This window comes from Pelophylax lessonae, assembly GCF_965119305.1.
Source record: "Pelophylax lessonae genome assembly, chromosome: 13".
In the NCBI taxonomy this organism is placed as follows: Eukaryota; Metazoa; Chordata; class Amphibia; order Anura; family Ranidae; genus Pelophylax; species Pelophylax lessonae.
In genome coordinates, this window is record NC_138780.1 from 54640785 (window position 1) to 54654361 (window position 13577).

A 13577-nucleotide genomic window follows, 5' to 3' on the forward strand; every position below is an offset into this window, starting at 1 on the left:
CGAACGTCCCAGCAAATGGGCGTTCATCACAGATGTGTTATCGGTTGTCAAGGACGCAGCAGCCGGGAGGCCACACCACTCCTTAATAACCAACTATTATTGAGTTCATTTAAATCATTTGTTTCATTCAGATGCTTCAAACATCCGATTTAAACAAATACATTTTATTTATATTGTTTATTTTTATTTTGGATTTGTGGAAATTTTGTACAGTTGTGGAAATTCGGATACATTTAAATTTAGATTTCGAGCAAAATGAACCACACGTCTGGAGCTTACCCTTTTCAGGTCCAGAGTCCCTGTAATCAGGGGTGGAGGTTCTTTCGAATACTGTATCTCAATGAACCTCCATAATTCCAGATCCTTCTACGGGATCCCCGCACCTCCCTCTCGGAAGCATTACAGATCTTGGACCTCTTTGCGGTGCTCTCTGGTCTACATACCAACTGGAGTAAATCCCTTGTTTTACTGATTGATCAGGAGGCTAAAAGGTTGGCTGACCCTAATTCACCCTTGCAATGGGCCGATTTATATACTGGAACTTACATCTGAGACAATGAGATACTTACCTTAAAGTTACCTACTGGCTTGAAGTCAGTTACTGAAGTTTATACTCTGGGAGTGATTTGATTTATATACCTCTTGGCAGTCATCCAGCTGATCCTCCTTTTGGCTTCTACTCTCTTTCCCATTTTTTGGTGTAAACCGGTTATTTATAACATACAAACAATGTATGGACACCTTACACTCCCCCCCTGCTGTTTGCTGATATCTCCTCCTAATTACTCTTTCAACATGCAGGTTTTGATTTTACACAGTTAGCAAGTTTGCATGCTGGACTCATCAAAGTCTCCTGAGGAAGCCAATGGTTGGCGAAACATGTAGAGCTGGAGTTACTGCATACACACACTAATCGTATGAATACTGTTTAATGTTTTTAATATATGTATTTTTAATCAGGGATGTTTTCAATTATATTTTGTTATTCTTTTTAATTTTAAAGTCTTTTACTGTCGGTTCATACTAGGTCGTGTGCTGTGAAGTCGCGTGCAGCGTGACTTCGGCGCGACTTGCACGGACTTCATAAAATGAATGTCAATGCAAGTCGCCTCCAGGTCGCCCTGAAGTAGTACAGGACCCTTTTTCTAAGTAGTAGCGACTTGTGTCGCTCCTATTAGAACTGGTCCTGTACTACTCAATGACCACGACGGTGCGCGACTTGCCAGGCTGACCAAGTCGCCTGACAAGTCGTATTAGTGTGAACTGGCACTTATGCACCGTAAAAATCCCATGTCTCTTGCCTCCTAAATATATCCATTAAATATTTAGGGATTAAGATTTCAGACAGCTTAATTTGTCCCCAACTTTTCAGTGGTGTAAACAGGGGCCGAAAGCCTGGTCACATCTCCCTTTATCGCTTATTGGGAAAATGAACGTAATAAAAATGAAAATCCTGCCAGTTCTACTTTACAGCTTTAGGCAATCCCCAGTTTGGCTACCAAAATCCTTTTTTAAACAATTAGATTCACTTATAGGTTCCTTCTTATGGCAATTCCGCCCAGCTAGATTTAGCAGGTAAGTTTTACGCAGACCTTGGACACAAGTGGAATTGGCTTGCCCAGACTTTTATACCTACTACTTGTCAGCCATTCTCACCCACGCTCCTAACTGTCTTATGTCTGATGACACAAATGCCTGAGTAGTATTAGAAGCTACGCACTCAGATTTCTATGAGACCCTCTGTAACCTCCTCTACAGGGGTCTGAAAGTCTTTCATCCACCCCTTTCTTGCCCTTATGAGGGCAGTTATTAAGGCCTGGCATGTTGTCATTACTAAACCCAATATAGTGAAGGGTAAAAAGGCCCCTATCAATGCCACTTTGGTTCAAACCTATGTTACAGTAATTTCATTCCCTAGCGGACCTCCGTCTTTGGGCTGATAATGGAGTCAGATACCTGTTTAGATATTTGTCGTGGGAGTGCACTATTTATGTTTGACAGGCTAAAAGATAATAATGTATTCTTTTTCCGATTCCTGCAACTCCGACATGCCTATGCATCACAATTTGAGTCCTGTTAGTTTAGATTAGAGCTGGGTGATTTGGAGGTTCTCCTTTGGGATGACAGTCTCAAAAAAACACTACCTGTGATCTAAAAGTCACCACTGCCCTCCATTCATGAGGAATTAGATGCCCTGCTTGCTGTGTGGCATTCAGAGGAGCAAGACTTGGACAATGAAGATTGGGAAGATCTCTAGGACAGCCCATTTTAAGCACTAATATCAACTTAAGACCAGTTAATCCAATTTAAAATAGTGCACAGAATTTTTTTGCTACCACAACGACTACATTTATCTACCCTTATTCCTCTTCTTGCTGTTGGATATGCTCTAGTGACCCTGTGGGATTTGCCCAAATCTTTTGGGAGTGTTTTCAGAGTAGTAGCTACCGCTGGGAAGTGACTCAGTTTATATTGACTACTAAGCATGTCCCTATAAAGGTTGGCGTTTGCCTCTTGGGGTTAGTTGACACTTTGGCCGTTAATAGGGTGATGCGCACTCTATTGGATCTCTTATTATTTTATGCCAGGAAGGCTATAGTGCCCAAGTGGAAATCAGATACGGCCCCTACTCTGCCCTTCTGGAAGCATATAATCAATATGGTTATACCCTTATACAAAGCTACTTATTTGTCTATAGGTTGCCCTAAAAAATTTGAGAAGGTCTGTCACTTGTGGACAGACTCAGAATATACAGAAGATGATCAGGAGTCCATGGAATGAATCCATTGACTCCTGATAAGGTTTACCCTACGATATGTACGGATATACTCCTCTGCAGTGACTCATGTTAAATTTGTTCATGTATGAATCCAACTACAAGTGAATGGTTGAGAGGGAACAGGAATCTCCTTATAATTCATTAACCCTTGAATTCCATAAGAGAATAACTGAGCGAAGTGTATGGAATGTTTTTTTGTTCTAAATAGGATGTGTTATTTAGTAGTTCTGTGTTTTATTTATTGATTAGCGGGGAATGCCCTAAGGCTATGTTTTATACCTATTCATTTAAATTTTTCAATAAAAAGGCATTTTCAAAATTTCAGATCCCAAATAGGAAATTACCAATGCCGAGAGAACTGTAAGCCAGTCCCCTCCTTTGTGATTGAACTATTTACCTTGGAACCCTGTGCAGGTGTGAACCCCTGAGTACACTAAAACTACCCTTTTAGAGGGATATGGTCCAAAAGTAGGTGAAACATAACAACCTTCCAAAACCAGGGCCGTCTTAACACAATCGCCAACATGGGCACTGCCCAGGGGCCCCAAGTGTATAAGGGGCGCCCCGCAGCCCCCCCATCCCTCCCCCAGAGTCTCTGGCGCTTCTCTGGGACTTTGCATTCTACTGCTGCTGCTGCTTGTGTTGGCAGGATGTATACTGCTCTAATCACATGGGTTGAATAGGAGGGTTGGTGGGCTGGTGGGGATCGGAGCAGTACACGTCCCACCCACACAAGCAGAAGCAGTGGTAAGATCATGGCCAAATCTAGCAGTGTGTGCAGGGGAAATAGGGGACAGTGTGTAGAGGGGGTGGGACAGCAATGCCCTATATGTAACATAATTTAACCACACACATTTTTGCCTCAGGTCACCAACTCCCTGGTAGGGGCTCCAATATATTACTTTGCCCAGGGCCCATGTTACTATTAAGATGACACTGTCCAGGACTTATTCTCGGCTTCCCGTACCAATATTTTCAGTAAAAAAATAAACACAAAAAAAATTGTATTGCACACAAACACAATCAAATCGCTAAAGTTTCTGTAAAATATAAAGGATGAGACTGAGCTGAGTAAATATATACATATACTTCAAAACTTAAAATTGCATGCTGTTACAAAATGATGGCAAAATAGTATACTCAATATTTTCTATGAAAAACACTTTAAAGAGTCTTCATGCTAATAGAAGTGATCCGTTTTAGTAGAACCTGAAACTAGCTCTGCAAATTTTCTTACATTCTTCTACTTCTGTGCTATACTACATACGGTGGCAGTAATAAAAGGGTTAAAGGAGAATTATCTGGAATACTGGTGGCAGGCAGGCAGCTTTGGTCAGCATAATAAACATTCCCACTTGTCATTTTAGAAACTACTCCCAGATCCCATCAGCTCTGTCCATTTAATTTCCTTAGTTACATAGTTACATAGTAGTTGAGGTTGAATAAAGACAATAGCCCATCCAGTTTAACCTGTGTTGGTGTGAATCATTTCCCATACCCCTGAATTTTAATGTCCTTGAGATATATGTCCAAGAGTCTTTTAAAAGTAGCCATACTTCCCGCAGTTACTACCATTTGTGGCAGAGAATTCCACAGTCTTGTAGCCCTTACTGTAAAGAACCCCCTCCATAGCTTGAGGTTAAAACGCTTCTCCTCTAATCGCATTGTATGGCCTCTTGTGCTCATGCATTCCTTGCGACTGAATAGTTTTTTTTTTTTTTATGCTCTGATCACCATTGAGGTATTTGTAAATTGCTATCATGTCCCCTCTCAGGCGTCTCTTCTCCAGGGAGAATAAATAAAGCACCTCCAAACGCTCTTCGTAATTAAGGTCCTCTAATCCCCTAATAAGTTTTGTTGCCCTTCTCTGTACTCTCTCCAGCTCCAACACATCCCTTTTGAGGATTGGTGACCAGAACTGGACAGAATACTCCAGATGTGGTCAGACCAGTGATTTATAAAGTGGAAGGATTAAAGTTTTGTCTCTGGAATACATCCCCTTCCTTATGCATGCTAATATTCTGCCAGCTTTGGCAGCCGCAGCTTGACATTGCATACTGTTGCTAAGTCTATCTGCTACTAAGACTCCCAGATCTTTCTCCATTTTTGATACCCCCAGAGGTCCCCCCCCCTAGCGTGTATTTTGCTTTTACGTTATTAGTCCCTAAGTGCAATACCATGCACTTATCCACATTGAACCTCATTTTCCATGTAGTTGCCCACTCTGTTATTTTGTTCAGGTCATTCTGCAAGATTTCTGCCTCCCGATGTGAAGTTATTGCCCTGCTCAATTTTGTGTCATCTGCAAAAACTGAGATCAAGCTACTGACCCCATCCTCAACGCTATTTATAAATAAATTAAACAAAATTGGACCCAGAACTGAGCCTTGGGGGACCCCACTTACCACCTCAGACCAGTCCGAGTATGTATTATTTACTACCACCCTTTGGACACGCCCCTTTAACCAGTTCCGTATCCAAGAGTAAAACTTGTGGCCGATGCCTGTAGAACTTAATTTATAAATCAACCGTTTGTGGGGAACTGTATCAAACGCTTTAGCGAAATTCAGGTACACCACATCCACAGGTTTCCCACTATCTAGCTCACAGCTAACCTCCTCGTAGAATGTTAACAGATTGGTTTGATAGGAACGCCCCTTGTAAACCCATGCTGATTACTGCTGATGATATTATTGCTTTTAGCAAACTCTTGGATATAGTCCCTTATCATCCCCTCCAGAAGTTTACATACTATTGACGTCAGGCTGACTGGCCTATAATTACCCGGGATACGGCTCTGCCCTTTTTTGAATATATTGGTATCGCGTTAGCTTTTATCCAGTCATAATACTGTCAGCAAAGATCAGGAACAGTGGTCTAGATATAACTTTACTGAGTTCTTTAAGTACTCTCGGATGTACACTATCCGGCCTGGTGATTTACTTGTGTTCATTTTATCCAGCCTTTCCCTGATTTCACCTTCTGTTAGCCATAGCAGAAAGTCCTGTGAAGTACTGCTAACCATACAGTCTTGGTCAGTATACCAATGCCACACTCTCCAATGCCACACGCCCATTCTACCCCCACAACCCATCTCACATTTTTCTTTAGTTAGCACTTTCTTCACTTTTTAAATCCCTGCTCCAGCTCTGTTCGGATACTGGCAAACTGGAGCTGGAACATGCAATATACGCAGCCCTCAGCAGTAAAGCCGGCTATACATGGATTACATTTTGGCCAATTATTTTACTGAATGAGTGAAAATTCAAGCCATGGGTGGCCATGCTGTAGATGGAAAAATAATATCGTGAACAGTGGCTGCATCCTATCAGGCAGTCTTTCTAATAGGATACTCAAGCAGCTGTTGGTCGATTGTTTTTCTCTCATCCAGCCCACGTTTGGCTAGCTTTAGGTTCACATCAGGTCTAAATAATTCTGACACTTTTACAGACTGTTAACCTAAAATTCACTTCCTTAATCACATTTAATTCCCTTTTCAGATCCCCTCATGCCACATTCTTTCGAAACAGAGATACCTCCTCTTGTTAGGTAAATTGAGTTTGTAATGCCCCCAAAGTTGCTAAATTAGCCTTCAGCTTGCCTATGTCTTACTCAATGGAGAGACTGCATTGGCCTCCAAGACCGCAAGCAACCTGGTCAGGAAAACTGCACAAAGGAATACCTGTATTTTAGGGGACATTGTGTTACAGTATAGTACAATATTGATATGTGAGGTTTTGTATCAGAACTTAGATGCAGTGTTCTGTTATTGTTCTAAATGTATTTTAATCTTTGTTAATATTGCAGCCTGGCACTTGGCACTATTAGCGGTCATGCCCAACACTGTTCAGATCTATGTGTAATTTGGGTCGATGCACATGCTGACATCAACACCCCACTGACTACCTCATCAGGAAATCTCCATGGACAGCCGGTATCCTTTCTCTTGAGAGAGCTCCAAGACAAGGTAAAGTTGGAGGATTGCAAGATAATTATTTCATTACTTTGTTGGGGTGGGTAGGTTTACTAGAGAGAACACATTGAGGCAAGGTGTAAGCTAGCTGAAGCTGGGGTACGTGGAGCCTCATCAAATGAGCATCAAAATAGAGAGGCATACATTTTGTTGGTTAAAACTAGAGATCGACCGATTATCGGCATCACCCATATATCAGGGGCCGATATGCACTTTCCCCGATATATATGGAATCGACCTTTGGATTTACCGATATTGCCGATATTTTGTGACGTCATCGCGTATGCTGCGCCATGTGCCTCCGCGCACTGGACAGCTCTTAGGCTGCCTCCCTCTGCCTCCTTACAGTGTCTTTTACCCGCCACAGCCACACTGGAGTCTACATGCGGCACAGGAGGTCGGTCGGGACAGATTTCTTCTTCTACATCTAGTGAGTGAACAGTGACCAACAGTCTGACACATGTTCTGTATCTGTTCTGTGATAACAGTGACCAACACTCTGACATTTGTTCTGTATCTGTCTGTTCTGTTCTGTAACACAGCCGCCACTGCCACCCACCCATCACCCACAGCTGCCCAGTGCTAGCTAGCAACCCAGTCCCACACAGTCCACTGTGTATGTGTACCAGCCAGCCAGCCACAGGCCCTGCCTGAGTCCTGACTGTACCAGCTAGCCAGCCACAGGCCCTGGGCCTGTACGAGCCAGGCCAGCCACCACACAGGGTGCCAGCCAGCCAGCCACAAAATGGGTCCTGCCAGCCAGCCACCAAAGGGTGCCAGCCAGCCACCAAAGGTTGATGACAGCCAGCCACCCACCCATCCAGTGCCAGCCAGCCACGAAAGGGTGCTAGCTAGCCAGTCACCAAAGGGTGCCAGCCAGCCAGGGTGCCACCCACCCGGTGCCAGCCAGCCAGCCACCCACCCACCGCAGGGTGCCATCCAGACCACCACCCACCACATGGTGCCAGCCAGCCACCCACCACAGGGTGCCAGCCAGACACCCACCACAGGGTGCCAGCCAGACAGCCACCACGGTGCCAGCCAGACAGCCACCCACCACAGGGTGCCAGCCAGCCACCCACCACAGGGTGCCAGCCAGGTAGCCACCCACCCACCACAGGGTGCCAGCCAGACAGCAACCACAGGGTGCCAGCAAGCCATTTTGTGTAAGCCTACATTAGTGTCTGACTCTTGTTTCAATTGAGATGGATGGAGATAGAAAAATCAAAAGTGTGGTCTGGGACTATTTCTCTTCTCCATCTCCAGGAAAATCAGCAGCTCTGTGCAACACTTGCAAAAACAATGTGAGCATGGGATCAATAACTGCAAAAAACAAAAATACGTCAAATCTTTGGGCCCATCTAAGAGTTCATCATCTTGAATTGTATAATGCAGCACAGAAAAAAAAATTAATCACAAGGTGAATCATCCCTATCCCAGGCAACAATAATAGATATGTTTAAAAAAAAAAAAACAGGTGGCTAAAATCTGATGGAAGATCCCGACTGCTGGACAGAGTAATCACAGAGATGATGGTGTCTGATAACCAGCCATTTACAATAGTGTCTGACTCTGGATTTAAGAGGTTGATGTCCATAGTTGAGCCACTGAAGAGTGACAAGTTTTATCGAACTGAAATGCTGCAAAAGATTCACCAAAAAGTCATTGACAAAGTTAAGACTATGCTGCAACCAGAGAATGCTGGCAACTCACTCTCATTCACGACGGACTGCTGGTTAGGACAAACAGAATCACCAAAAAGTCTTACATGCCACTTCATTGACAGGGGATAGACAAGAAGGCATTTGATGTTGAATACAAAAGTGATGCCAGGATCCCACACTGGGGAGTACATTAAAGAAATGTTTGTAGGCATGCTAGAAGAATGGGGAATCAGCAAAGACCGAGCGATGCTTGTGCTGCGAGACAGTGGAGAGAACATGGTTAAAGGTATGATACTTGCTGAAATGTCAGACCTCACTTGCATGGCACTCCAACTGGTGGTAAATGATGGTCTGTCAAACCAGAAAGCTTTGCTGGACATTATTACCATGCTGAAGAAGTGCGCAGACCATTTCCACCATTCTGTTCTTGGAAAGCAGCGACTGAGGTGCATTCAGGAAGACCTTGGCCTACCCAAAAACAACCTGATACAGGCTGTTCTAACATGATGGAACTCAACGCTACACATGTTACAGAGGTTGCTGGAGCAGAAGCGAGCTCTCACTATATATTCTGGTGAATATGGACTTGGAGGACATTCTTGCCCTACTGCAGATCAGTGGGACATAGTAGCCAGCATTATAGAGACGCTCGTACCCATCGAGGAAGTGACACTGGAGTTGAGTCATTACGACTCATCTGTTTCCTCTGTGATCCCATGTGTGAGAGTCCTGAAGATGCTTTCTTCAACAGAATGAAGGACCCAACACACGTGGCATCAAAGCATGTAGGCAGGCCCAGTTGCAAAATTTTTTTGGGGGGGGGGGCGCAAAAAGAAAAATGTAATAGGTATTGCTCCGCGGCAAAAAACGCAGTAAAAAATTGCGTGACTTTGAGGTCATGGTACAGGCATGTCACAGGTAATGGTACAGGAGATGGTATAGGCATGGCACAGGTGATGGTATAGGCATGGCACAGGTGATGGTACAGGCATGGCACAGGTCATGGTACAGGCATGTCACAGGTCATGGTACAGGCATGTCACAGGTCATGGTACAGGAGATGGTATAGGCATGGCACAGGTAATGGTAAGGGTATGGCACATGTCATGACACATGTGATAGTACAGGTATGGCACAGATCATGGTACAGATGGTATAGGCATGGCACAGATCATGGTACAGGCATGTCACAGGTCATGGTACAGGCATGTCACAGGTCATGGTACAGGAGATGGTATAGGCATGGCACAGGTCATGGTAAGGGCATGGCACAGGTGATTGTACAGGCATGGCACAGATTATTGTATAGGCATGGCACAGGTGATGGTATAGGCATGGCATAGGTCATGGTACAGGCATGTCACAGGTCATGGTACAGGCATGTCACAGGTCATGGTACAGGAGATGGTATAGGCATGACACAGGTCATGGTAAGGGCATGGCACAGGTGATGATACAGTCATGGCACAGATGATGGTATAGGCATCGCACAGGTGATGGTATAAGCATGGCACAGGTGATGGTACATGCATGTCACAGGTCATGGTACAGGCATGTCACAGGTCATGGTACAGGAGATGGTATAGGCATGGCACAGGTCATGGTAAGGGCATGGCACAGGTCATGGCACAGGTGATGGTACAGGCATGGCACAGATGATGGTATAGGCATGGCACGGGTGATGGTATAGGCATGTCACAAGTCATGGTACAGGCATGTCACAGATCATGGTACAGGCATGTCACAGGTCATGGTACAGGAGATGGTATAGGCATGGCACAGGTCATGGTAAGGGCATGGCACAGGTCATGGCACAGGTGATGGTACAGGCATGGCACAGATGATGGTATAGGCATGGCACAGGTCATGGTGTAGGCATGGCATAGGTCATGGTACAAGCATGTCACAGGTCATGGTACAGGAGATGGTATAGGGATGGCACAGGTCATGGTAAGGGCATGGCACAGGTCATGGTACAGGTAATGGTACAGGCATGGCACAGATGATGGTATAGGCATGGCACAGGTGATGGTATAGGCATGGCGCAGGTGATGGTACAGACATGTCACAGGTCATGGTACAGGCATGTCACAGGTCTTGGCACAGATGATGGTATAGGCATGGCACAGGTCATGGTACAGGCATGTCACAGGTCATGGTACAGGCATATCACAGGTCATGGTACAGGAGATGGTATAGGCATGTCACAGGTCATGGTACAGGCCTGTCACAGGTCATGGTACAGGAGATGGTATAGGCATGGCACAGGTCATGGTAAGGGCATGGAACAGGTCATGGCACAGGTGATGGTACAGGCATGGCACAGGCATGGCACAGATGATGGTATAGGCATGGCACAGGTGATGGTACAGGCATGTCACAGGTCATGGTACAGGAGATGGTATAGGCATGGCACAGGTGATGGTATAGGCATGGAGCAATAGGTACAGGCATGGCACAGTAGGTACAGGCATGGCACAGTAGGTATAGGCATGGCACAGTATGTGCAGGCATGGCACAGTAGGTATAGGCATGGCACAGTAAGTACAGGCATGGCACAGTATGTACAGGCATGGCACAGGAGATGCAGTCCTGTCACACAGCCCTTCAAGGACACACAATAGCTTTGTGAAGGACCTCTGCCCTCTGGGCCTCCTTTTCCCTGCCACTCTGCTGACCACTGTTGGCTAGAGAGTCCCTGAATTGCTGCCCTGTGCCGCTGGGCTTTGCTGTACTGGATTGTGGCCTGCTACTTACTGTGCCCGGATTGTTACCCACTGCAGCGGCTTCAATCACTGTTCACTTACCTGCTCTCCTGGGCAGTGGGCTGGTTTGAGAAGCATAAGGAGAATAAAACTGTTGTGCTTGCATGTCTTTTGGATCCTCGATACAAGGACCATCCTTTCTCCTCTGATGATGTATTGGCCAAGGCAAAGCAATGGCTGACAGAAGATATTCAACAGAAGGTGCAGGAGGTTCCTCCTGAGGAAAATAAAATTCAAGGACAAAAAGCAGGTTTCTGATGTGGAAGAGCAGGATGCAGGAGAAAATGCCCCAAAGGACAAGGGCAGATAAGAAAATTCATTGTGGTCAAATAGATGCAATGTTCAGCATTTTATTTCAGCCTCATGCAGAGGATTCATCAGAATTGGCAATAATGAGCCTGGATGATGAACTTTATCTCTATTTGAAGGAACCAGTAGTTGACAGAAGAAGTGATCCTCTTCAGTGGTGGAAAGAAAATGCTACAAAAAACTTGCTTCATATGCTAGAAGATATCTTTCTGCTCTTCCTTCCTCAGTACCAAGTGAGCGTGTTTTTAGTGAAGGGGCAGCAATTTATGAAAAGAAAAGAAGCCGTTTAACTGGTGAACATGCTGAAATGTTATGCTTTCTGCACTATAATATTGTTCTACTTAACTGGGAGTATTGATTTGAAAGTGTAGTAGTAGTGTCTGTCCACCAGTCCACTGAGTCTGTCCAATCCACTGTCTAGCTTGTGTCTATCTATTTTTTCTAGCAGTTTTGCACTGACTGTGCTACGCTGCCGTCAATGCAAAAGTGCTAAAAAAAAAATTGACATAGACAGTGGATTGGAGTCAGTGCCAGTGGACTACTACTGCAGTAGAACGCCACTCACTGCTGCAATAATTTTAAATCACTACTGCAGTAGTGCAGTAGTGATTTAAAATTATTGCAGTGAGTGAGTGCCCTACTGCAACTGTAGTACAGCCCAATCCACTGTGTAGCTGTTGCCTTGCTTTTTTTCTAGCAGTATTGCACTGACTGCAGTAGTTGCAGTGAGTGGCATACTGCAGAGGTAGTCCCCCACTGACTCCAGTCCAATCCACTGTGACATGTGTAGCTATTGCCTTGCTTTTACTCTAGCAGTATTGCACTGACTGCAGTAGTTGCAGTGAGTGGCATTAACTGCAAGGCCCTGGTGACGTTGTTCAGGCACCACCTTTGGCAAAGGCCCAATTTCTGGCACTTGTATAGCACATGCAATTTTAATTTGTATAGAATTCTTACCAGCAGGTCCCGTTCTTGCACCCAGCAAGAGTAACTGCGAGGCCTTGGTTTCGGTGTTCAGGCATGAACTCTATGGACGCACCAGTCCTATCATGATCGATGATTTGATCACATTGAGCATTCAAATAGACATACGCTTCCAGGAATGGGCCCTGGAAAGATCCAGATCCACTCATCCTCCTTCTGACTGTCCAACACAGGTTTCCCAAAAACGTATGAAACCCTTTCCATCTCCAACCTTTCAATCCTTGGAAGAACCTATGCAGCTCAGGCGAACTCGCCTCACTCCTGAGGAACACACCCGTCGCTTTGGTTTGGGCTTGTGCCTTTTCTGTGGTGTAAAAGGACATCTTTTGAACTCCTGTCCAGCTCGTCCGGAAAACTCCAGGGTCTAGGTTACTCTGAAGGAGGTGATCTATACCGATTCCCTAATTCTGTCCACTCCCCTCGTTTCACATTACCGGTGTCTATCCATTGGGCTCAAAATGCCTATCAACTCTCTGCATATGTGGACTCTGGAGTAGCCGGGAACTTCATTGAGCAATCCTTAGCCTCTGAGTTGGGCATTTCCTTTGTTGCCCTGACTATACCCCTCCATGTGACTGCAGTAGATGGCTCCTGCTTGCCAGTTGGCCCAATCAGGTTTCAAACCCCTCCTGTTGCGTTACACATTGGGGTTTTGCATGGTGAGGAATCCTCTTTCCTACTTCTGCCTAAATCCTGCAGTCCAATCATTCTGGCCCTCCCGTGGTTGCAGAAACACTCACTGCATCTGGATTGGAACTCTGGACAAGTATTGGCTTGGGGGCCTCAGTGTCATGAACGATGTGTGTCCAAGGTACTAACACCTCTTTGTGTCCCTCTGGCTGAAACCTCCACAGCTCCCATTTTGCCTTCCCAATACCAGTCCTTCCATGATGTTTTATGCAAAAAGTCCGCTGACCGCCTTCCTCCTCAGAGACAATGACTGTTCCATTGATCTTTTACCAGGAACCTCTCCTCCCCGAGGACGTGTCTACCGTCTTTCTATCCCAGAAACACAAGCCATGTCTGAATACATTCAGGAAAACCTGCAAAAGGGTTTCATTAGGAAATCCAACTCACCTGCCGGAGCCGGTTTTTCTTTGTGG

General features: G+C 45.2%; 1 protein-coding gene across 3 annotated transcripts in view; it reads left to right on the top strand.

The window, feature by feature from the left end:
* ARG2 (arginase 2) overlaps positions 1-13577 on the top strand; it is a 300598-nt gene that overhangs the window by 159256 nt on the left and 127765 nt on the right. For all 3 annotated transcript variants that reach the window (XM_082275611.1, XM_082275610.1, XM_082275612.1), the window contains exon 4: positions 6587-6746. In XM_082275611.1, the coding sequence (XP_082131737.1) occupies positions 6587-6746 (160 nt within the window). The remainder of the gene's footprint in view (positions 1-6586; positions 6747-13577) is intronic.